This window comes from Salvelinus alpinus, chromosome 15 (genome assembly GCF_045679555.1).
Source record: "Salvelinus alpinus chromosome 15, SLU_Salpinus.1, whole genome shotgun sequence".
Taxonomy (NCBI): Eukaryota; Metazoa; Chordata; class Actinopteri; order Salmoniformes; family Salmonidae; genus Salvelinus; species Salvelinus alpinus.
In genome coordinates, this window is record NC_092100.1 from 39,945,200 (window position 1) to 39,970,936 (window position 25,737).

General features: G+C 44.7%; 1 protein-coding gene across 1 annotated transcript in view; it reads right to left on the reverse strand.

Annotated features, from left to right (window-relative positions):
* Nucleotides 1–25,737, reverse strand: part of LOC139540045 (laminin subunit beta-1-like) — a 43,993-nt gene that overhangs the window by 13,824 nt on the left and 4,432 nt on the right. The window contains exons 3-20 of the mRNA XM_071343583.1: nucleotides 16,459–16,600; nucleotides 13,859–13,932; nucleotides 12,983–13,171; nucleotides 12,111–12,174; nucleotides 11,697–11,905; nucleotides 10,339–10,459; nucleotides 9,947–10,135; nucleotides 8,831–9,007; nucleotides 8,619–8,731; nucleotides 8,179–8,258; nucleotides 7,334–7,469; nucleotides 6,729–6,887; nucleotides 6,501–6,628; nucleotides 6,069–6,189; nucleotides 5,684–5,885; nucleotides 1,360–1,503; nucleotides 1,023–1,254; nucleotides 625–791 (exon numbers count right to left, since the gene is read on the reverse strand). Of these exons, the coding sequence (XP_071199684.1) occupies nucleotides 625–791; nucleotides 1,023–1,254; nucleotides 1,360–1,503; nucleotides 5,684–5,885; nucleotides 6,069–6,189; nucleotides 6,501–6,628; nucleotides 6,729–6,887; nucleotides 7,334–7,469; nucleotides 8,179–8,258; nucleotides 8,619–8,731; nucleotides 8,831–9,007; nucleotides 9,947–10,135; nucleotides 10,339–10,459; nucleotides 11,697–11,905; nucleotides 12,111–12,174; nucleotides 12,983–13,171; nucleotides 13,859–13,932; nucleotides 16,459–16,600 (2,647 nt within the window). The remainder of the gene's footprint in view (nucleotides 1–624; nucleotides 792–1,022; nucleotides 1,255–1,359; nucleotides 1,504–5,683; nucleotides 5,886–6,068; nucleotides 6,190–6,500; nucleotides 6,629–6,728; nucleotides 6,888–7,333; nucleotides 7,470–8,178; nucleotides 8,259–8,618; nucleotides 8,732–8,830; nucleotides 9,008–9,946; nucleotides 10,136–10,338; nucleotides 10,460–11,696; nucleotides 11,906–12,110; nucleotides 12,175–12,982; nucleotides 13,172–13,858; nucleotides 13,933–16,458; nucleotides 16,601–25,737) is intronic.

Consider the following 25,737-nt stretch of genomic DNA (forward strand, 5'->3'; position numbering starts at 1 on the left):
TTGTATACACTGCTGTCCTAGCTAGCTGTAGCTTATGCTTTCAGTACTAGATTCATTCTCTGATCCTTTGATTGGGTGGACAACATGTCACAGTTCATGTTGCAAGAGCTCTGATAGGCTGGAGGACATCCTCCAGAAGTTGTAATAATTACTGTGTAAGTCTATGGAAGGGGTGAGAACCATGAGCCTCCTAGGTTTGTACTGAATGTAGCCAGAGGAGGACGGAAACTAGCTATCCTCCAGCTACACCATTGTGCTACCCTAAAGGGTGCTGTTGAGGCTACTGTAGACCTTCTTTGCATAATAGTGTGTTTTAATCAGTTATTTGGTGATTATTTAGCTATCTAAAAATTATAACTTTTAAAATGTTTTACAATTTAAATTGTTATGAAATTCACTGAGGAGGATGGTCCTCCCCTTCCTCCTCTGAGGAGCCTCCACTGACATCATGGAAAGTCACTCCAAGCTTCAACATGAATACATACAAATCTTCTGCTTCCTAGGGAACAAGTCTGAACATAGGAAGCAGGGAACAAGTATAATAAGTAATCCTGCCATGCTCCGCTAGTTTACTACTGTAGGTGCTCTATAAATCTTGGCAGGTGGCTGTTATTGGCTGCCTACCTCTGTACCCGGGGCTGCAGATACAGAACACCTGGTAAGGGGAGTCCAGACCGCGGTAACATCCACCGGCAAACTGTCGCCCGCTTCCGGGCCCATCCGGACACATACAGAGCCGACAATGGTCCCCTGAACCCAGGACGGGGTCGCCATAGTAACCATCCTGACACCTGTAGGGAAAAGACAAAAGGTGGTATCTATCACTCTATCATTCACATACATGTCTTTATTATAGACAACAACAAAACAAAGTTGTCAAGTGGCTTTATGCTACAGGGAGATTTAGGCGACCGACTGACTTCTAAGGACCAATTCTAATGCCTACCCATCCAGCCATACACCAATGAGCCACCTTAACCATTGACGCCTGACTCCTCAACCCACATTGACCCCTGGCTGACCTCTCGCAGTTGTGTCCCGTGGTCTGTTCTCGGCAGCCCAGGCATTTTCCGGAGTAGGGGTCGCACTGCTCTGTGTGGCCGTTGCAGGTGCAGAGGCGACAGTTGGGGAAGCCCCAGTGACCCGGCAGACAGCGGTCACACTGACGGCTGTATGCCCCGGAGATACACACACACTGGCCTGTGGCCTCGTGGCAGAACGCATCCTCCGATCCCTGGGGATTGCAATCACAGGCTGGGGGGCGAGAGGAGCAGGGCAAAGGGAGTGATAGGTACCAGATTCAGTGCCTGTAATTATGCATTACTGACATGGCAGCCTTTTCATTTCAGTCAAACTTACGTCTGCAGCCGCTGGGTCCAAACAGGTAGGTGGCAGGGGCACACTTGTCACAGTTCCTGCCTACCACGTTGGGGCGACACTGGCACTGCCCGCCGCTGGCAGCACACACCGTGCTGAGGGCGCCCTGCGGGTCACACTGGCATGCTGGAAAAACAGAGACAGGAGGAAACGTCAGAGACAAAGTGAGGGAATGGGATTAAAAGTGATTTGAACACACAATCTGGAATGATCTGTTCAAATGGGGGCAATAGTTGCTGCTGGATACACAAGTAAGGTATTTAACTCAAACAGTTTTTAATATGGTATAGGTACAGACTGTACATAAAACCCTGGTTAACCATTTGTCTCAATATATTTTGCCTCGATATATCTTGCCTTTGACATACTGACAAAGGTTTGTTTCATTAAGGGCGACTGGGGAATTTCATCAACAACACCTTCTATATCTATCACACTGACAGGCTCACAAAGGGACCATATCCTTCTCAACAGACGTGTGGAAAGAGAGAGAGGGGTACCAGACATTCCATAGAGGACAGTGAGTCCATGAGTGGAGGAGAGAGACGAGTCAACTGGTATTCACTAGGTCGTGTCAGGGGAGGGGGATTTTAGGCAGGCATGGGAATGTGTGTGCGCGCGCAAACTTAAGTACGTGCAACCGTAGAGTGTGAGTTTTGTGTCCCTATATGAACTAAACATCCCCCAAGGTTCTTCCTGAATAGCGGGTAATGATATGCTCTGAGCCAGACTCTGCCAAAGCCTGGACTCCTTCAACACTATCCTCTGAAGTCTCTATGCTGTCCTCATAAATCAAAAGACGCCTGGGACTTCTGAAACACATCTAAACCGCTGTGGCTTGAAGCTAGAATTTAAACAATAACAAAGCGGTCACCCTGTCTGTGTTTGGTAAAAAGCAGAGAGATGGGCCTGGTGAAATGTAACCACTTTAAAAAATATATTAACAGTGCTATAGATGCAAAGACTGACCGTCCATGATATAAAAACGTATAGCTGTAACCATGTTTTGAGGCTATAACCCACTGGGCACAGATGTCAGTTCAATGTCTAGCTTTGATTTACCTTTGGTTGAGTTTGTCAACGAATGTGAATTCAGTGTGAAATCAACAAACATCACTGGATTAAAGTTAAAAGTTTGTTGAGAAAAAGACTAAATGTCCTTACATTGATGACTTTTCACAAATCCAGTCAGTTTTCCATACTGATTCACCATCATCACATTGGATTTTTGTTGTTGAAATGACGTGGAAACAATGTTGATTCAACCTGTTTTTCCCCCAGTGGGACATTGTTTCTTTACATGCACATTACAAACATTGGAGTAAAACAAGCTTCTATTTTGGTTCTGATAGGGTACGACAGTTGAACTAAGCTCATGAGGCATTTAGAAGTTCTATCCTTCAAGAATCAATGGGTATATATATCATTAATGTATGTCCAAACATGGCTGTAGCAACTAAGGATTCTAACTTTAATAAGGGGACACCACAGCAATGTGAGGACCTTCAGATCTAAGGGAGGTGAACTGATCTGTGGGCTAGATTATTGCACACAGACCTTGAAGACTGGTTTGGAGGTTCTGATCTTTATCATCTACTAAGACTGGGGTAAGACTTAAACGGGACCTATGAAACCACATTGCCTTTGTGAAGACATGCAGCAATGTGCAGAAACTACATCTGTGCAGGAGACCTCAAACAACCTCCACATGGGACCTCAAACACTCTCCACGTGGGACCTCAAACACTCTCCACGTGGGACCTCAAACACTCTCCACGTGAGACCTCAAACCCTCTCCACGTGAGACCTCAAACACTCTCCACGTGAGACCTCAAACACTCTCCACGTGAGACCTCAAACAACCTCCAAATGGCAATTGAGACAAGATAATGTGACTTCCACAGCTGGGAGGATTTTAAATAATATTGACAGCATTCCGAGAGACAACGAATACAAACCAATCAAAGCAAATCACACTTATTTCAATCCTAACAATTACTTCTCTTTACCTAGACATCTAACTACAGTACTATGTTGCAAAGTAGGTGCCGTCATATACAGTTTGGCTTTGTTATAAACGTCTTTACTTTTTGCCGACCATGAGTGAGAAAAGTTCACCTCGAAGATAGAGTATTTGGTTCTATTATATATTTGATATTATGCTATACTCTTCCATTCTAAATCAGACCACCTGTGTGAACACTTTGATACGATAGCAGGAACCCTGCATATGCTATAGCCTGTCAGTAGAGACAAGTTCTCACTCTGTCTGACAGGGAAGGAGATTTACTGCTGCGGCGGGTTGAGAAAGTTCCTCTACAGCATTTCAGGATCCGGGAGTGTCTATAATCAAGCTACAGGTCCATACATGAGGAGATTATAGAGAGATAGAGACGTAGTGTAACTGTTGATGAGTGGCATGGGCCGGAAACCGGAGATGACTGCAATATGCCAGAGACACCGGAGGGGATACAGTACAGAATGACAGAGGAATGACAGGAAAGGAAATAAAGGGATAGGAAAGGAATGGAAACTGCTGATGTATTAGAGGAGAGACCGAGGCTTTTAGTGTAGACAGTCTATGGGGAGATTGACTGATGATGATTGCCAGACAGAGGTGGCAAGTCAACGTTGGAATTAAATTCAGGCGTTCCAAAACAATGTCCACCACATGTAAACTTTAGGACAAAAACTAGAGTTGAATATTTTCCAGGTATTTTACAAATGTTCCATCCTGAGAATAAATCACTTTCCTACCGGTTAACCTGCTATTTTCCGGCAAAACCGGAAGTGTCTTTTTAAAAGCATATTAAGAATATGCTTAATATGCTTCGGAAAGTATTCAGACACCTTGAACTTTTCCACAAAAAAAACAGAAATATCACATTTACATACGTATTCAAATCAAATTTATTTATATAGCCCTTCGTACATCAGCTAATATCTCGAAGTGCTGTACAGAAACCCAGCCTAAAACCCCAAACAGCAAGCAATGCAGGTGTAGAAGCACGGTGGCTAGGAAAAACTCCCTAGAAAGGCCAAAACCTAGGAAGAAACCTAGAGAGGAACCAGGCTATGAGGGGTGGCCAGTCCTCTTCTGGCTGTGCCGGGTGGAGATTATAACAGAACATGGCCAAGATGTTCAAATGTTCATAAATGACCAGCATGGTCAAATAATAATAATCACAGATTATTATTATTCAGACCCTTTATTCAGTACTTTGTTGAAGCACCATTGGCAGCGATTACAGCATCGAGTCTTCTTGGGTATGACCCTACAAGCTTGTATTTGGGGAGTTTCTCACAGCTATTTTCAGGTCTCTCCAGAGATGTTCAAATGGGTTCAAGTCCGGGCTCTGGCTGGGCCACTCAAGGACATTCAGAGACTCCAATCAAGTTGTAGAAACATCTCAAGGATAATCCATGGAAACAGGATGAACCTGAGCTCAATTTTCGAGTCTCATAGCAAAGATTCTGAATACTTATGTAAATAAGGTATCTGTTTTTTATTTTTAATACATTTACAAAAATGTCTAAAAACCTGGTTTTGCTTTGTCATTATTGGGTATTGTGTGTAGATTGATGAGGAACATATTTTTATTTAATCCATCTTAGAATAAGGCTGTCATGTAAGAAAATGTGGAAAAAGTCAAGGGGTCTGAATACTTGCCGAATGCACTGTATATGCCGATATCAATCTTGAACAGGATTATATATTTTGGATGCAATTTGAATGGAATTGAGAGACTGAGAGAGTGGTCGCGCATGCACTGATTTAAAGCAACAATATTTGAGTGACAGGCTGTTTTAAAACTCTGCAGCTCCAATTAAAAACAAAAATGTTTACAAATAAAATTACAATTACAATTAAAAAATAAGGTGACCCCCGAAATCCACATGGAGATGTGTAAATTGGCAAGCTTTCGGTCTTTATGTTACTGTAGCATAGGCTACGCTGCAGCAAATGTAGGCCTACCTGTCACAAGAAAAAAAGATACCATGATGAGATGATAGGCCTACATGCCTAGTGAACTGCGCTCGATACTGAGATGGGCTGTATTTCCCCACACAAAGTGTTGACGATTGATCATGCAGAGAGCGGAGAGAGGGCCGTAGACACATTTATTATAATTGACCGGTTTCTCGCAGTTATTTATCCCGGGAAAAGGGAGTGGTTTTGGGTGGTAAATCTGGGTAACCGGGTTCCAGTCATTCAACCCTAACAAAGACCTTCAGTTAAGAAACACATACATGAGCATACAAGTATGTTGAAGAATATTTAACTTTTGGGAGTGCTGTCCCATACCTTTAGCTCCCTGGTGCAGCAGAGCAGATAAGCTGAAGATGAAGTTACGGCAGATGTCTGTGGACGGGGTCTTCACTACGCTCTGGCTGTTCTCCAGACAGCGGTAACGCTGGAACGTGTCCCAGGCACTGTTGGTGGCCACGTCACCTCCCACAGAACCAGTGAACATCTCCAGGTTCTTACAGTGGGGCATTAGCACAATCTACAGACGAGGAAGAGAGATACAGAAGATGGAATGAGATTTTGCATGGAGTCAGTAAAGGCTCAATCCTAATATGAAATCCGAGTAGCTGACATTTCTGCGTAAATCTACAATTGACATTGATGGGTATTTTAAGGAAAGGTCAGAGTTGTGTGTGTGTGTGTGTGGGGGGGGGGGACTAACCGAGTCGATAAGTGTATATGGGGACTGGACGTCACTGAGTGCAGAGTAGAGGGGCAGGCTCAGACGAACAGTGTAGTTCATCCCTGCCTCGAAACACACTGGTCTGGGGAGCACCACGTATCTGAGGAGACAAGAAAAAGACGGATTTCAGAAAATAACACACACTTTTTCAAACACTCCTTTGACACACACACTAAATCTGTGTTCCAGGGGAACCTCCAAGGTGCATACACAGAGTATACCTAGCACACAGACAGAGGCCATCACTCACTCTCACATGCACACTCACTCTCACAAGCATTTTCGCTACACTCGCAATAACATCTGCTAACCATGTGTATGTGACCAATACCATTTGATTTGACCAGTCACCCACCAGTCCCCCCTCCCACCAACACATACACGCAGACAGAGGAGGCGGTGTGTGTTTACCGTGATCCGGGGTGAAGGGATATCATCTGGTTGTCGTCATCAGGCATGTTGTTGGCACAGCGACTGTCTGCTGAAATCAAACTGGGCCGCATCACCGTCATCAACACCTCCTCCCACTGGTCCGGTAACTACGCCAACACAACAGGTACATAGACATAAACAGGTAAACAAGGGTAGGGACATGACCCCATGAAGGTGGAGGGATATGTGATATGTGCTGAGGCCGACCTGAGGCTCGTAGCGGATGAGGACGTCGTACTCCATGGAGTGAGGGATGTCGTCAATAGAGAACTCCAGGTAGGCCCCCTCGGGAACGTTGACAAAACCTATCCCTGTCCAGGTGGGGCTACGGTCCTGCGGGCGAGGTCTCTGCACTACTGTCAAACCCTGGAGGAAGAAGAGAGGGAGAGAAAAATAGAGGGTGAGAAAGACAAGAGGTGAGTAGGCGTAGCGGACATGAATCGACCATGATCACGTGATGAGGTAGACCCAGTTTCTGCCCTCGCCCCAAAAGGGAAATCCTCATGGGCTAACGGTCTAAGACTACTTGGTTGCTCCCGTGGGAGACCTGGGTTCATATCCTGTGTGTTGCATTGGTGCCCAATGTGGGGTGGTCTCTCATGGGGGAGGGTGGTGAATGTAGTGGACATGTCATGGTCACGTGATGAGGTAGTCCCGAACGCGAACTTAAAAACCAATCTCGGCCCATCTTCGGTCTAAGATGTTGGTTGCTCCCGTGGGAGGTCCATATCCTGTGTGTTACATAGGAATCACCACTGACCCCATAGGCCTTAGAAGAAGAAAGTCAACAACCAAAGTCAAAGGTAACTCACAGGTCCAAACTTGGCGTCCTCGGCCTCGTAGGTGTAGTGGTCCAGGGCGATGAAGTAGAAGCCTGACTCCACCTGGTCACAGCGCCGGCCAAACATGTGTTCTCTACACGCACACTGGCCAGTCTCCTGAGAACAGCTGGAGTCAGAGAGAGGACAAGGAGGGAATGTTACAAACTGTATTTAAAAGTTTCAACATCTGTTTTAAGACTTTTGTGGCTGTATCAGTGGTGGAAAAAGTATCCAATTGTCATACTTGAGTAAACGTGAAAGTCACCCAGTTAAATACTACTTGAGTAAATGTCTAAAAGTATTTGTTTTTCAATATACTTAAGTATCAAAAGTACATTTAATTGTTAAAATATACTTAAGTATCAAAAGTAAAAGTATAATTATTTCAAATCCCTTATATTAAGCAAATCAGATGGCACCATTTTCTATAGTTTTTTTTAACGGATAGTCAGGGGCACATTCCAACACTCAGTCCGCCAGATCAGAAGCAGTAGGGATGACAAGGGATGTTCTCTTGATACGTGTGTGTATTGGACCATTTTCCTGTCCTGCTAAGCATTCAATATGTAACTAGTACTTTTGTGTGTCAGGGAAAATGTATGGAGTAAAAAGTACACTATTTTCATTCGGAATGTCGTGAAGTAAAAGTTGTCCAAAATATAAATAGTAAAGTAAAGCACATATACCCCAAAAAACAACTTAAGTAGTACTCTAAAGTATTTTTACATAAGTACTTTCCAGCACTGATCTAAAGAAGTATGAAGAATTTGTAAAGTAAATTGGGTAACAGACAGGCATTTAGATAAGAGAATTAGAGATGTGAACTTTGAACTCACTCGTTATTGAGGGCTCCACCCAGGTCACAGTCACATGGTCTGCAGCCATCCATATCATTGCTGAGCCCCCAGTGCTGAGGCTGTAAGACACACACACACACATTGTTAAAAACACTCCTTTAATGACACGTTGTTAACGACCTCCCACTATGTTTCACTGCAAAAGCTGTTTCCAAGCTGTGGACGGATGTACCAGTCTCTTTACAAGATTTACAGCCCTGGTGACGACTAAACCAAGCCACCAAAAAACACTTACAGAATGAATGTATGTAGCAGATGTGTAACTAGCTGCCTAGTGAAGCGCTAGTGGCCATTGGTGACCGTAAGTCAACCGACTCCCACATAGTGACAGGGCTAACTTTTTGGTCTCTCAGTTTGCACAGTTGACTTCGAGTACAGAGTTGTGTACAAAGTAAGTAAAGCATAATCAGGTTCCTTACCATACACTGGTCACAGTCTCTCCCTGTGACCAGGCTTTTGCAGAAACAATCTCCTGAGTCTGTATGACACGGACTCCCTCCAGGAACTGTCCCCAGGGTATTACAGGTGCAGGCTGGGAAAAAAAACAACGAGTAGTTATTCCAATAAAATGCTGAAATGCACAGCTTGGAAAAGCCAAGACGTGTGCGTGAATGTGCGTGTGTGTCTTTACCCAGGCAGCCCAGAGGGTGGTCACCCAGGCCATAGTGGGCCTGCTGGCACTGGTCACAGCGCTCTCCCTCCACATTGGGTTTGCAGCGACACTGGCCAGTGATCAGTCCAGACGACACATCAGTCATCCTGTCACAGATCCCGCCGTTCAGGGAGCCCACCGGATCACAGTTACATGCTACGAAGAGATGGGAATCATCAGGAACATTGAGTTAAGAATTACTATGTAAAATGGGGTATTGTGCATGGAACTAGTGGAGTAGAAAAGCTGCAATTGTGACAAGCTAACAGGACGAAGAAAGAAATGGTCAAGGTCAATATCAATGTGAGGTATTTGATATTTTCCTCTTGATGAAGGGAATATACTGTAACTTCTGAAGGTTATTTGAAAATCTGCTTCAATAATTTGTGTGCTTAACTGTAGCTATCTACGGGCTAACAAAATGACCAAACTTAAAACAAAAGGGTAGAAAAAAAGGCTTACAAAGGAATAACGGAAGTTCTCTCACACACCACACATACACAAGGACTCCAAACACTGGAGACAAATGTGAAAACCCTAACATGCCATTTATTCACACATCAACGCAGACTGCGATGAAGTTCTCCCTAGATGCTAAACTGAGGCCAGTTAGCAATCTCCAGCGGCCTACCCAGAGAGCCATGAACGGGGGGGAGGTGACACATGAGAAGGGTCTCTTCTACACCATACAGTGGTTTGGGATTAAAAGAAGACCACACTGCTTTGGCTGACATAGCCTCAAAGCCCAGGTGTTCTCGCTCAGATCCAGATCACAGCGGCAGGATCAAAGATCCAGATCGCAGAGCCAGATCGCAGATCCAGACGGGAGGAAGGGAAAATGTGAAACATCTATATTTCTTAAGAGAGACAGACAGAGTCACAGACGAGATGAGGAGGAGTGGGGGGGTGGAGCAAAGTGGCGGAGAAGCGTACAAGGATGGAGGCAGAGGTGAAGAAACAGAGGATCAAGAGGTAGAGGAGTAATGGGGGAGAATATAACAAGGATGTATGGACGTAGAGAGGTGAAGGCTGGGTTTGGATGGTGGGGTGTGGAGGGGAGCCGTAGAGGGGGTTGGAGTTGGAGGCTCGACCTACGTTCACAGATGCTGGGGTCGCGGATGTCCCTCTCTGGGTGCTGGTAGTAGAAAGGCTTGCACTGTTCACAGTTGTGACCCATGGTGTTGTGCTGGCACTCGTCACACACGCCGCCGCTCACATTACCCGTAGAGACGTAAACTGCCATGTCGAAGTGACACGAGCCTGAGTGCTGGTTACAGTTACACTCTGCAGAGAGAGAGCGAGCGAGAGAGAGATGAAGGCAAGCAGACAACGTTGATTCACAGTGTTTATAAAAAGCTAGTTGGACGGTTGTTAACTGACTGAGCAGACACTGCAGCCTGTCATCACAAGCGATCAAGTATAAGGGGACCACAAGCTATAATATTTCCCTCTAGTAAAAAAAAATATGTTAGGGTAAAGTGGCATACTTTTACAGGCGTTGGTGTTGCGTCCCTTGGCTGGTCTCCAGGGCAGCTCGTGGTAGAAGTCCTGACACTTCTCACAGTTTAGCCCCATGGTGTTGTGGTTGCACATACAGTGGCCATGGACCTTAGGGAAATCATTCAGAAATGGAGGTGAGCCACTGAATTAGACATTTACTAAGCACTTATAAGCAGTGAATATGCCATTACTTCATATCTTATTCATGTGCATAAACTACGAACACAAATAATCTATTGATATCGACCTTAAAATGATTTCACAGGTCATATTCAGGGTTTAATAGTATAGTTCAGGGACCTATCAACTACTGTGCAGAGATCCAGGCCTCTGGTGGAACAGTGGTATTTGAATCAGCTTCCCTTGGCCATTATGGTCAATTACAGCTGAGATATCAGTGCAAAAGCAAGGGGAAACTACAGACAAAAGGAACAGTTGCTCGAGATATCATTTTTCCTCCAGCTCTATCCATGTATTCCCCTTCCAGATGGCAGCAGGACATGTTTACAGTGTTGGCTAACTCACATCTGGTCTGCAGACAAATGACAATACGTTGACAGACAGACAGACTCGGATCCGGTTAAAATGATTCAAACTAACAATTGAATAATAAAACCTTCAAGAAAATAGCAGATACGTGCCAAGTTTGGTGTCGTTATAACAGCCACTATGCCACTCTTATGACAGGGTTATGTAGCTTTTATGTTAGGCCTCCTCAGGCAAGGTGTTAATGTATATAGTTTTGTTTTTAAGACATTTTGATGTGAGGGAATCAATTTGAAAAACACTGCAAAATGACTGAGAGGAAGAGGAGAGTAAATAGGGTTAATTTCCTCTTTCCTGGTGAATCGGCTGTATAATAAAAGTGACCAAAAGACAGAGTAGCCTTTCCGCAGGCAGGCAGGCAGGCAGGCAGGCAGGCAGGCAGGCAGGCAGGCAGGCAGGCAGACAGACAGGCAGGCAGACAGACAGACAGACAGACAGACAGACAGACAGACAGACAGGCAGGCAGGCAGGCAGACAGACAGACAGGCAGGCAGGCAGGCAGGCAGGCAGGCAGACAGACAGGCCATAGCAGAGACCAAACAGGAACTGCATTGTTTGTCTTTTTCTCTCCAGAGCATACACACACAGACAAACACGTACCCACACAGACACATGTTGTCCGCAAATACACAAACAGTCTCCCAAGCACACACAGATGTAGACCCACACGCTCTCGCCAACACAAACACAATTGTTCTTAAACGGCAACATACTCACACACACACACACAAAGTGCACAAACGTCCACACATAAGGAGACCTGATGAAAACTACAACAATCGTATCAGGGAGAACTCACCATGCCCTCCACTCCATCCCCAGCCCCAGCCCCGTCGACGGGGGCGCACTCGGAGGCGTGCCCGTAGCAGAAGCAGTTACCCCGGACCACCATGTCGTAGACAGCGTAGTAGTACTTCTCCTTGATCTCCATGCGGGAGTCCAGCAGGTTGTCTCCCAGGGTGTGCAGCTTGGTGAACTTCACCCTCAGGTTGGTGATCTTCAACATGTCTGAATCGTTCGGAGACATGTGTTAGCCGTTAGCGTGTAGATTATTAGCCCTGAGGTCATAATGCGTAATAATTGTGTTTTGCAGTTCTAGTTGGCTAATAGGCAACACATAGCTGGCATTTGCCCCAAAACATGTGAAGGATCAAAAGAACAGCTTACTAGCAGATATAAACCATTAAGTACACGTATCGTCACTGGAACTTACTTTGGATTCTGGGGCTGTAGGGATCTTCAATACGGAAAGCTGGATCCAAAACCCGGAAAATGACCTAGAGACAGTCACTGCGATTACACTCGACTTTCAATGGCTTCTTTTCTCTCAAGACATCCAGCATATTGTGTCATGTATGTGATTAGTTATTACTTAGCTACAATAAATGACTTGACATACACTGAGTGTACAAAGCATTAAGAACACCTTCCTATTTTTGAGTTGCACCCCACCCTCCTCAGAACAGCCTCAATTCGTCGGGGCATGGGCTTCACAAGGTGTCGGAAGTGTTCCACAGGGATGCTGGCCCATGTTGACTCCAATGCTTCCCGCAGTTGTGTCAAGTTGGTTGGATGTCCTTTGGTTGGTGGACCATTCTTGATACACATGGGGAAATGTTGAGCGTGAAAAACCCAGCAGCGTTGCAGTTCTTGACATAAACCTGGCACCTTCTACCATACTCCCTTTCAAAGGCACTTAAAAATCCTTCTTTAACCTGTCTCCTTCCCTTCATCCACACTGATTGAAGTGGATCTAACATGTGACGTCAATAACATTTACATTTTAGTGATTTAGCAGATGCTCTTATTCAGGGCGACTTACAGAAGCAATTAGGGTTAAGTGCCTTGCTCAAGGCCACAGACAGATTTTTTACCTAGTCGGCTCAGGGACTCGAACCAGCGATGTTTCAGTTACTGGCCCAATGCTCTTAACCGCTAGGCTACCTGCCACTTTCACCTGGAGTCACCGGGTCAGTCTATGTCATGGAAAGAGCAGGTGTTCTTATTGTTTTGTCAACTCAGTCTATAAACCTATCATTGATAGAACTTAGACTCTCTCAAAACTCAGTAATTCAGAACACACACCTCTCCCTCTGTTGACGGCTCTATGTCGGAGTAATGCGAATCGCAGATGATGTCATCCACTTTCTGCATGGGCCCCGGGGATATGGCAGGGTATGCCGCCGCACAGTCGTATGCAAAGTAGCGGTAAACCTGCCATTTCTTCCCAAAGTCAGCCGAGCGCTCGATCACCATAGCAGCAGGCCGGAAGGTCTGTCGTGGAGAAGAAACCATACTTATGCACCTCGATGATATACCTTCACACTGAGGTTACTACCAGCAATTTTACCAGGAGTACATCTGGAAAATGGCTAACTTTTTCCAAACGAACATCATTCGCTGTAATCAAAGATGACGTGCCATGAGAGAATACAGGTGTGAACTATCTAATAAAATGATATACTACAATACCATAATTACAATGAAAGTTGAGTCATACTATGTGAACATGTTGATGTTGAAAGATCTGTGAACAACAGGGGCATATTCTGGCATTTTACTTTACATCCTTCTCATGAGAAGCTGCTAGCCATTGGGAATGTCTGTTACAGTACATTTATTCATAACTGGAACTTTTGTATTTGTCACACAGGATTGATGACACAGTTGAGTTCAATATTGGCTGTATTTCAAAAGTGCTTTTACACAGCATAAATAGGCTGCAATTGTGAGTAAAGTTATACAGGCCTGATCTGTGTGGAGCGAACAATCCCGGACGGGAGGGCGGTCTGTTCCACATTCCTCAGGCTCACACACAGCTGGGGGATATGTGTGTGTGTGTGGGGGGGGGGGGGGAGTCTTGTGCTAATCTCCTGAGTAGACAGGCCAGCCTGCATCCCCTTACACATTACCCATGCTCCCCCACAGCGAGCCCTCTGACCCAGCATCTCCATTGGTTACCTTGAAGGTCATGATGAGGTGGGTGAAATGAAACTCTGCCTCCAAGTTCAGCTGGATGGTCACTTTCTCAAGACCTGGGGGGAAAAGAAAAGAGGGGTGGAAAGAGACAGAGAGGAAAAGGAGAGGGACATTTAAAAAAAGAGATGTCCAAAAATGGAAAAGGGGAGGGAGAGATAGAGGGGCCAGGGAAGAGAACGGGTCAAAAGGCAAGTGAAGAATAGAATTACAAAAAGTAATGAAGTCAGAGAGGGTGAAACGGATGGAGAGGAAGGAGGAAGAAAAACAAAAAAATGAGTTTACAGGGTTCCACTTGAGCCAAGCATAACACAATCTGGAATGGTTAACACTACACGACACTTATCCACTCTTCCCAGTGCTTCCTCTGGACCGGAACACTTGGATTAACTCTTTGACTCTCCCTCCATAGTCTAATCATGGTTGGTTCCATTCTATGATATCAATCTCACGGCTGCCCTAAAGATTCCTGACATCCATCTTCTTTGCCACAAAACTACGCTGTGGGTTTTAAGGGTTTTAAGCATAACCACTGGGCAGTTAAACAGCAAATAACAACATAACTGTTCCAAATGTCCCTATTTCTTTGGTAAAACTAATGTCAAGCGGCAATGTTTATTGAGTAGCAAAAGGAGCAATAAGAGCAACAACAGGCCACCACGTGTTCCAACAGACTATGTCATGTATGCATTACAACAACATAAGGCAACTAAGAAGTAATAATACGCTTTCTAGCAACGATTGTTGAGTGTCAGTTTTTACAGAGGGTTTGGGGGGAACCTTTTCTGTGCTTATGTACATAAGAGGTTGTGTTTTGGTCTGGGTCATACATGGCCAGTGTTGGAGCGGATCTAGTACGGTAATGTCTGGATTATGAATGAAAATTCCCTGCCTCTTTTCCAACCCCCATCGGTGGAGTTGGCCGCTATTCCTCTATACCAAACCTCCCCAAACTCCTATCAGATGACTTTCTGGATTCAATATCCTTGCAGCACTTTTTTGGGAGTTAACTCTTTCAAGGCAAGGTGTACTTGGTATATCAACATTTTTATTTAAAAAAGGTCCAATGCAGCCGTTTTAATTTCAATATCAAATCATTTCTGGGTCACAATTACCTTACTGTGATTGTTTTCAATTAAAATGTTCAAAAAGTAACAAAAAGCTTTTTAGCAAAAAGCAATTTCTCAAGCAAGAATTTTGTAAGAACTGTGTGGGAGTCGTCTGAGTGAGGGACCTAATTGGAGGAGCCTAATGGGAGGGATATGTAACCAATAACTCTCTTTGTTATTGGTCTATTAACTGATATCGCCTGGTATTATCATAATTTTCCAAATGTCACTCTATTATTCCAACCTCATAGTGTGGAAATACTGTATATGTCAAATATAGGGAAATTAAGTTTTTGAACGCACTGCCCATTTAAAGTTGTGGATGATTTCAATGCTCATGGCATCCCTTTGGATGAGTAATCATTAAAGGCCAAGTGCTCAGAGAAGGGGCAGGCGAGCCGAGAACGGAGAGGAGAAATAACGCAAGGAAATCAAGACAGCAGTGCCAGCAGTACAGATAACTCATCCAAAGGGCTTTGACTTCTCAAACACGGCAGAAAGCTAACACACTATGATGCCCCGTCTCCTTATTAATTCAGCCACTTACTTAGATAACTAGCAAGTTAAACTTAGGGGTCGCGTTAATGCAGAATTATGCGCTTTTCAAGCAGAAAAAAATATAAAACACATAAGAAATATCTTTCTATGTTCTTTCTTTGATAAACATTCGAAATATGTTAGCCATGCATTGTTTGAGCAAAAAATACCTTGCTTTTTCATTGTAAGCTCATTTAATTGTGTGGCTACCAGACAAATAGCTTTGCAGTTCTGTTGTCATCTGATGAAAATTATGCTATTTTCTGCCTAATGTGTTGCACTAATGTATTTTCTGTGAAGGAAAACTATACTTGCACGCCCCTGATCACTCAATTGAAGCAAAAAAAAACACTGTTGACTTTCAATATAAAACACGACCCCTGTCAGCTGGACACCTGCTCCTGCTTTCTCCCATCGTGCAATTTACAAACAAACATGTGACTGGCTCAACTGTTCTGGGGAACTACGGTAAGCTTCATAATATAAAATAATGTGACAGGTGAAATGATCAACGCGATCTGCATTATCTCCTAACGTACTGCACAAGTTGACAGCAGGTATTTATTTAAATAGGTAGCTACAAATATTGAAATGTATTGAAAAACTTCAAAAAAATAGTTTAAACTGTAATGTATATACGGTATACCGCCCAAGCCTAGTAAGAAGTGAGGACTTCCTTACTAGCATCCATTACATGGTGTACACGGTGTGTCATCCCAACGACCACCTAGCTAATCATTCCCAATGGGTTCATCCTGTTATTCCAAAGTTTATGACAGGTCAGCCATTACTGCTTTCTCTTTGAAGTCTTCCCTCACATTGATTAAAGCTAAGGGATTGGAGGGTGAAAATATGCCAAGAGGCGGGAGTGAGAGAGTCCCCATTAATTGAACTCCTCTGCCTACTAGCCCCCCACCCTTTTTTCCCACGAGAACTCACCATTCTCTGACTGCCACCAGGTTTTCAAGCGGTTGGGGGCGAATGTGGTCACGACGTTCTCCACCCGGTGGCCGGTGGTGGTGTTCACCACGCTTTTGACGTAGACGTCGGTGGAGTCACACAAAAAGCATTTCTTCTCATCCTGAAGAGACCGTGGGGGTTGGGAGAAAGAGAGAGATGAGACTGCCAGTGATGCCAAGCAGATTTCTCATAATCGGGGACAGATAAGGAACAAAGCCCATTCATACAGAAGTGAATGAAAATGAGTTATTTTATCAAGAGTAGATATAGATGCTGAAATTAGAGATTGCGCCAAATAGGCCCTTAACTACTTTAAAAATAGGAGCCTATCTTGCCCTGGCCTTATCAGCGAATGCTTATCTGAGGCTGCTGACAATGTAGGCTTCATTTGGCCACCAGATGTTCAGAAGACACACAGTGTGTGTGTGTGCTTGCGAATGTGTACACATACTTAAGGGTTCAAATTCAGCACCGTCTAGATATCCTTCCAGCGTCTTTTTACCACTTCACTTGAGAAAAAACAACTTTACAATATTCTAAATCTTCTACACATCCAGACCATGAAACATTGTACCCACAGCCACACACTAGAATTTAAATTCCATTACATATAGATGTGTTTGATAAGACATGGAACCTCCACCCTCTCTAGGATCCTGTTGGATCACAATCTGGTTTCTCTCTGCTTTAGTGGTGACATACATTATAAAAAATTGTATTAGATTAGATTTCAATCTTAAAATGTTAGCATGCTCAGGACATAGCATACTTTAAACAGATGCACGTCATGAAAGTATTCTCAAGTAGTACATTGGATATAGGAGGATATAATACAGACCGATGCGGGTTTAGAACTACAAAGCTGATAAAATAGGAATATTTCTCAAACAAGGAATGGTCTGTCTTTTTATGTTAGGGGAAACAAAAGCCTTTGATGGTGGCTTCTCAAGTGTCCAGGAGCTTTGACTACACAGACGGGTGTTTGAGAGTTTAGATATCTCTAGCCATGTAATGTCTGTGGCAGTAGGCTACAATGAGCCCCCATGCGTCCAAGCTGCTGGCACAGCCACTTTCAAGTCATTGAAGACGTTCCAAAACTCTTTTGTTGGTCGGAACCTCAATAATGCTGCTAGAGTAATTGTGTGACTGAGCCAGGAAGTGGTCTAGACAACTCAGAGGGTTGTGCGACTCCCAAACCAATCCTTCCCAAATCACAAACATCCCACTCCTACGCTCACATTGAAAAAGCAGGAGTTTAAAGAAAACATATCTGAAAGGAAGTATTGAAAATAAAAGGACAAGGAATATTTTGAATATATGCCATTTATATATTCCACCCCCAACAGACAAGAGATTGACTGTAAACCTTAAGGTGATTATTATAAAATCTCAATGCCAAATTGACCACGTCAAGAGCGTTTTCATTTTTAGAATGAATTTATTATCCATATCTCTTAATAAGTAAATAGATTTACTGTTGCTATCGAAGTAATTCCAAAGGGTAGGTTTAAAACTTCTTCGGGATCAGTGTCCCGTCCACGGGACGGTTAAGCTAACGTAGGCTAATGCGATTAGCATGAGGTTGTAAGTAACAAGAACATTTCCCAGGACATAGACATATCTGATATTGGTAGAAAGCTTACATTTTTGTTAATCTAACTGCACTGTCCAATTTACAGTAGCTATTACAGTGAAATAATACCATGCTATTGTTTGAGGAGAGTGCACAGTTTTGAACATGAAAAGTAATTAATAAACAAATTAGGCACATTTGGGCAGTCTTGATACAAAAGTGTGAACAGAAATGCAATGGTTCATTTGAGCAGTCTAAACCTGTGTGCATACACTGCCATCTAGTGGCCAAAATCTAAATTGCACCTGGGCTGGAATAATACATTATGGCCTTTCTCTTGCATTTCAAAAATGATGCTACAAAAAAATACAAAAGAACGGTTTGTTTTTTCTTTGTATTATCTTTTACCAGATCTAATGTGTTATATTCTCCTACATTCCTTTCACATTTCCACAAACGTCAAAATGTTTCCTTTCAAATGGTACCAAGAATATGCATATCCTTGCTCCAGGGCCTTAGCTACAGGCAGTTAGATTTCGATATGTAATTTTAGGCAAAAATTGAAAAAAAGTGGCAAATCCTTTTAACAGAGTAAAATAAATGTAACCATGCTTTATAATACTTTATAAGTGATATATCATCCATTTAGGCCTATATAGCATTTGCAAAGTCATCAACAGCTATTGTTTCAAATCAACCAAGGGGTTCAACTAAAAATAGACAATAAATATAGTCCTAGGGTTTTTTACATTTAACCTTTATTTAACTAGGCAAGTCCGTTAAGAAAAAAATATTATTTACAATGACTGCCTACCACGGGAACAGTAGGGTAACTGTCTTGTTCAGGAGCAGAAGGACTGATATTTACCTTGTCATCTTGGGGATTTGATCCAGCAACCTTTTGGTTACTAGCCCAATGCTCTAACCACTAGGCTACCTGCTGCCTCTGGCTTTTAAGCTTTGGTTGATTTAAAATGTAATCTTCAAGTTAATTATTAATATGTTGGATTCATGTCTCCATCGCAACCAAAAATGTAAGTTATATAATAGGACTAAATCAAATCAAACTTGATTTAAAAGTGCATTTAAGGTTTGATTTGGTCCTATTCATTCAACATATCATTATTTTTTATATATATTTTTCACCTTTACTTAACCAGGTAGGCTAGTTGAGAACAAGTTCTCATTTGCAACTGCGACCTGGCCAAGATAAAGCATAGCAATTCGACATACAACAACACAGAGTTACACATGGAATAAACAAAACATACAGTCAATAATACAGTAGAAAAATAAGTCTATATACAATGTGAGCAAATGAGCTGAGATAAGGGAGGTAAAGGCAAAAAAAGGCCATGGTGGCGAGGTAAATACAATATAGCAAGTAAAACACTGGAATGGTAGATTTGCAGTGGAAGAATGTGCAAAGACATATCATTAATATCCATGTTTGCTGTGTTCTAGTGTACTATGGAATATACTGCTTTCTTATTCTTGACACTTTTCCCAGTCATATTTAAGGTTAGAACTACCTTACTAGGCGTTCTGATACTTCTAGCTTGGAGTTTAATTTTTTGATAACATAGCTACAGTATTTAACTTTTTAATGTGTATAGTATTGCTTACTAGGTGTGTCCAATCAATTTTGTAACCACTCCCTCTTCAAATTAGGGCTAATTGGAAAGCTGTTCAAAAGAGGACATTGTATTATTTCTTTGTACTCCCTGACGAAGGTCATGCAGCCGAAACGCGTCATATTTTTAAAACCTTGTTTCTATTGAACATGCCATACAGATAAAGGCATTTTAATTAATTATATGAAGAGTGCCTTGGTCCTCCTTTCTTTTTGATGACCAATTTACCCCTTTTACCATAGAGCACATTCTGTCTACCAAAATGTACTATTGTGTACCTTAGTAGCGCTTCCCTTCCTCCTCTTTCTACATATCAATAATACATTTGTAAACAAACTGGATATTGAATTGTGTTTGGTTGTCAACGCAACCAAATATCAACATTCGAAGAACATGTAGGCTATCTTCTGCTTGAGTAGTTCTATCTGTGCCACCGTGAAGGTTTGGCTTTAATTCTAGTTTGTCAACAAATGAATAATTGGTATGTTGGATTCATGTATTCATCTCACCCAAAAATCTAAGTTAATGAATATAAGCCAGTGGCTCAGATTAAACTATTCAAGCATTAGATTCATCTCCTTTAAATGTTGATATTTGGTTGCGTTTTCAACCAAATACAATTCAATATTACTTTTGTAACACAGTAAATAGCCTAAAGTAAAGGCTCTCTCACAAACTAATGTAACAGTATTTATTCAACCGTAAAATAAGAAACATATCCATGGTCACGTTTAATGCACAGCAATGTGTACACGGCGGTAGCCCTGTTCTAAAATGCAGACAACACATACGAGCGGTTCCATGGACCGAGATGGAAATATCTGTTAGAAATGTAGAAAGAGGAGAGATCTAAAGATGCAACAACTATAATGGGTTGCTAATATGACTAGGATGATGCCTTTGGCTGCTAGACAATGAAAGAAAGTTAATTTTAAAACCCGTAGAACATGAGAACGCATATAATGTTTCTATGGTGGGATCTAGTCTAGGCTACTTTGAAGCAAGGTAAGAAATGCCTCATAATATGAACTAAAATGTCCAGGTTTTGTCAGGTTTTGGCCAGGACTGTTCAGGTTTTGTTCACTAGATGTCCCCCTTGCACCTTTTTTGTACCTTTTGTTTTTTCTTGCCCTAATTATTGTTTGCACCTGTAAGTCATTCCCTTGTTAGTATTTAACCCTGTGTGTTCCTCAGTTCCTTGCTCAGTGTTTGTATGTTAGCACCCAGCCCCAGCCTTTGTGAACATTTTTCTCTTGTTGAATTTTCCAGAGGTTCTCTGGTTTTGTTCTCGTGTATTTTTTGGATTGATCTTTTGAGGTTTGTTTTTTCCCTTGCTGTTTTTACCACTTTGTGGATTTTCTTTTGTATTTTGGAAGATATCTATTTTTTATTAAACCACCATCTCTAGTACTGCTGTGTCTGCCTCATCTTCTGGGTTCTGCCAATTATTAGTGACTGTTTCTCGCACCGGGTCCTGACAGAAACACTGAGCCATTAATATGAACCCAGAGGCAGCCAGTACCCAGGACTTTTTTCCCATGCTGTCCCACCACGAGGGGACTGTCCAACGTCACGAAGCTGCTCTGGTTCAGCAAGAGGCCTTACTGGCTGGACATTCTCAACTTCTGTCGGAGATGATGACTTCCATAAAGCAGATTTCTGATCAACTTTCTCCTGCAACCGCTTCTGCTCCAGTTCATCAGATTCAAGTGCCCGTGGCAGTTAACCCCCTGGCTGAACCTCGTCTGCCGCCTCCCCAACGGTTCTCAGGTGATCCGAGTGTTTGTAAGGGGTTTTTCACCCAATGTTCTCTCTCCTTCGAGCTGCAACCCTCGTCGTTTCCCACCGACCGGTCCAAGATAGCATATATCATCACCCTGCTGTCGGAAAAAGCCCTAGCCTGGGCTACTGCTGTGTGGGATGCCCAAAGTCCCTGCTGTGCCAGCTACTCTACCTTTGCTGAAGAATTCAAGTGAGTGTTTCAAGGTCCTACCAGCGGTCCTGACTCAGCCAAACAGCTCCTGACTCTCCGCCAAGGTCGGCGCAGCGTGACGGACTATGCCATCCAGTTCCACACGGTGGCAGCAGCGAGTGGCTGGAACGACGAGGCGCTCACAGTGTGCTTTTTGAAGGGTCTTTCCGACACCATCCAAGATGAACTGGCCACTCGGGAACCACCAGACAACCTCGAGTCCCTGATCAAGTTGGCTTCACGCATAGACCTGCGTCTGAGAGAGAGAGAGCTCAACCGTAGATCTCTCACCCTAGCTCCTATCGGTCCCAGCTCCGAGTCTCCACCTTTATCCTCGCTGACTCCACCGGAACCCATGCAGGTTGGACGCATCTCCCAGGCTGAGAGAGACCGCCGGATGAGGGAGCGATGCTGTCTATATTGCGGCAAACCGGGCCATTTCCTCTCCACGTGTCCCGGGCTCCAGGGAAAACGCACTCTCCCGTGCAGGCCTGGGAGGACTGTAACGGGAAACATAACCTCCTCCCATCCATCCAACTCCCGCCTGCTCATTCCAGTTACCCTTTCCTGGGACAACCACGAGCTTCCCCTTCAAGCCTTGGTAGACTCTGGAGCCGCAGGTAACTTCATGGATGGTGTCTGGGCGAAGGAAAATGGCGTTCCCTCTGAACCTCTAAGTGATCCCATAAGGGTTACTACGTTGGATGGAAGCCCTTTGGGATCTGGACTTGTCACTCGTGTTACTACCCCCTTGCGACTTTCAGTTTCCCAACACCAGGAAGTGATGAACTTTCATCTGACCTCGTGTTCCGAGTTCCCTCTCGTCCTTGGATACCCCTGGCTTCACAGCCATAACCCTCACATCGACTGGTCTGTGGGCACTATCAAGCAGTGGGGTCCTACGTGCCAAGCCACTTGTATCTTCCCAAGTTCCCCGAGTTCCCCTCCCGAGTCTCTAGAATCCATCGACCTGTCCCGAGTTCCCGAGTGTTACCATGACCTCAAACCGGTATTTAGCAAACAGAGGGCCACCAAACTACCACCCCATAGACCTTACGATTGCCCCATCGACCTGTTTCCGGGCACATGCCCCCCCAGGGGTCGGATCTTTTCCCTATCTCCTCCCGAACGAGCTGCTATGGATACCTACATCAAGGACTCTCTGGCAGCAGGCCTCATGCGTCCATCCACCTCGCCGGCGGGAGCAGGGTTTTTCTTTGTGGCCAAAAAAGACGGGGGATTACGTCCTTGCATCGACTACCGGGGACTTAATGCCATAACCGTCCGTAACCGCTACCCGCTACCCCTTATGGCCACAGCCTTTGAGCTGCTCCAGGAAGCAGTGGTCTTCACTAAGCTTGACCTGCGGAACGCATACCATCTTGTGCGGATCAAACCCGGTGACGAGTGGAAGACCGCTTTCAACACGCCTACTGGTCACTACGAATACTTGGTGATGCCCTTCGGCCTGACCAACGCTCCAGCTGTGTTCCAAGCGCTCATAAACGATGTGCTTAGGGATATGCTTAACATCTTCGTGTTTGTTTACTTGGATGACATCCTCATCTTTTCGAGCTCCCTTCAAGAACACACTAAGCATGTCAGACAAGTACTCAAACGCCTCCTTGACAGCCATTTGTACGTTAAGCCGGAAAAATGTGAATTCCATTCCTCCCGAGTACAATTCCTGGGATTTGTAGTGGAACCCGGTCGAGTCCAGATGGACCCCACGAAGGTAGGGGCGGTAGCGGATTGGCCCACCCCCAAGTCCGTTAAGGAAGTTCAGCGTTTCCTGGGCTTCACTAACTTTTACCGCAAGTTCATCAAGAACTTCAGCTCGGTGGCAGCCCCTCTCTCAGCTGTAACCAAGGGTGGCAACACAAGGTTTCTGTGGGGAAGAGAAGCTGAGACGGCCTTCCAAGGACTCAAGCAGCGCATCCTCTCTGCTCCCATTCTGACACTACCAACGGCGGATGAACCTTTTGTGGTGGAGGTAGACGCATCAGAGGTTGGGGTTGGAGCTGTCCTGTCTCAGAGGGGTGAAGACAAGAAGCTTCATCCTTGCGCCTTCTTCTCTCACCGGCTTACCCCGGCCGAGAGGAATTACGATGTGGGGGATCGTGAACTCCTAGCGGTTAAGATGGCATTGAAGGAATGGAGACACTGGCTCGAGGGGGCTTCTCAACCGTTTCAAGTGCTTACGGACCACAAAAATCTGGAGTATATCCAGCAGGCGAAGCGGTTGAATTCCAGACAAGCTCGATGGTCTCTTTTCTTCAGCCGATTTCAGTTTATCCTCACCTATAGACCCGGGTCGAATAATCTCAAACCGGACGCCTTGTCACGAATCTACTCTCCTGCCATTCGAGAAGATACTGACATGACTGTCCTTCCGGCCGCTAAGATCGTGGCTCCGATCTCGTGGCAAGTGGAGGATACCGTGAAACAAGCCCAAGCCATCGAACCGGGCCCTGGAGGAGGTCCTGCCAATCGGTTGCTTGTTCCCAAGGCAGCAAGGTCCCAAGTCCTTCTGTGGGGGCACTCCTCTCGCCTCACCTGTCACCCGGGCGTAGGTCGCACCTTGGAGTTCATCCAGCGTAAGTTCTGGTGGCCCACCATAAAAGAAGACGTTGCCACTTTCGTCAAGGCCTGTTCCGTGTGCTGCCAGGGCAAATCTTCTCACCTCCGCCCTCAAGGACTCCTTCACCCTCTATCTATTCCCCACCGACCCTGGTCCCATATCTCATTGGACTTTATTACTGGCCTTCCTCCGTCCCATGGTAATACAACTATCCTAGTCATCATCGACAGGTTTTCTAAGGCGGCCAGGTTCGTCCCCTTGTCTAAGTTACCTTCTGCCAAGGAAACGGCTGAGTTGGTGATTAACCATGTGTTCCGAGTCTTCGGCATTCCGCAAGATATGGTTTCCGACAGAGGTCCCCAGTTCGCCTCAAGGTTTTGGAAGGCCTTCTGCCAACTCATAGGGGCCACTGCCAGTCTATCTTCAGGGTACCATCCGGAGTCCAATGGCCAAACCGAGAGGATGAATCAAGAGCTGGAAACCACCCTCAGATGTATGGTCTCCAACAACCCGTCCACATGGTCGTCCTTCATGGTTTGGGCCGAGTACGCGCACAACACCTTGTGCTCCTCCTCCACTGGTATGTCCCCGCACGAGTGTCAGTTTGGCTATGCTCCTCCATTGTTCCCGAACCAGGAGGCAGAAGTCAATGTGCCTTCAGCCTCGAGGTTCATCAGACGCTGTCGGCTTACGTGGAAGAAGGTCCGTCTTAATCTTCTGCGTTCCTCACAGAGGTACCAACAACAAGCCAACAGACGTCGCCGTCCCGGGCCTACCCTGCGCCTCGGCCAGAGAGTATGGCTCTCAACCAAGAATTTACCGCTACGGGTGGAGTCTCGCAAACTGTCCCAGAAATTCATCGGTCCCTTTAAGGTTGCCAGAAAAGTGAACCCCGTTACTTTTCGCCTGCACTTACCCAGATCCCTTAAAATTAATCCCACGTTTCACATTTCTTTATTAAAACCTGTTGTTTTTTCTCCCCTTATCCCGGCAGGCAGACCTCCGCCCCGTATCATCGGAGGCCAGTCGGCTTATACCGTCCATCGGATACTGGATTCCCGCCGGGTGCAGCGGTCCTGGCAGTATCTGGTGGACTGGGAAGGCTACGGTCCCGAGGAGCGCTCCTGGGTTCCTGCCAAGGACATACTGGACCCTGACCTCATTCGTCAGTTCAGGGTCCTCCACCCTGAGAAGGCTGGTAGGAACGTCAGGAGCCGTTCCTAGGGGGGGGATTCTGTCAGGTTTTGGCCAGGACTGTTCAGGTTTTGTTCACTAGATGTCCCCCTTGCACCTTTTTTGTACCTTTTGTTTTTTCTTGCCCTAATTATTGTTTGCACCTGTAAGTCATTCCCTTGTTAGTATTTAACCCTGTGTGTTCCTCAGTTCCTTGCTCAGTGTTTGTATGTTAGCACCCAGCCCCAGCCTTTGTGAACATTTTTCTCTTGTTGAATTTTCCAGAGGTTCTCTGGTTTTGTTCTCGTGTATTTTTTGGATTGAT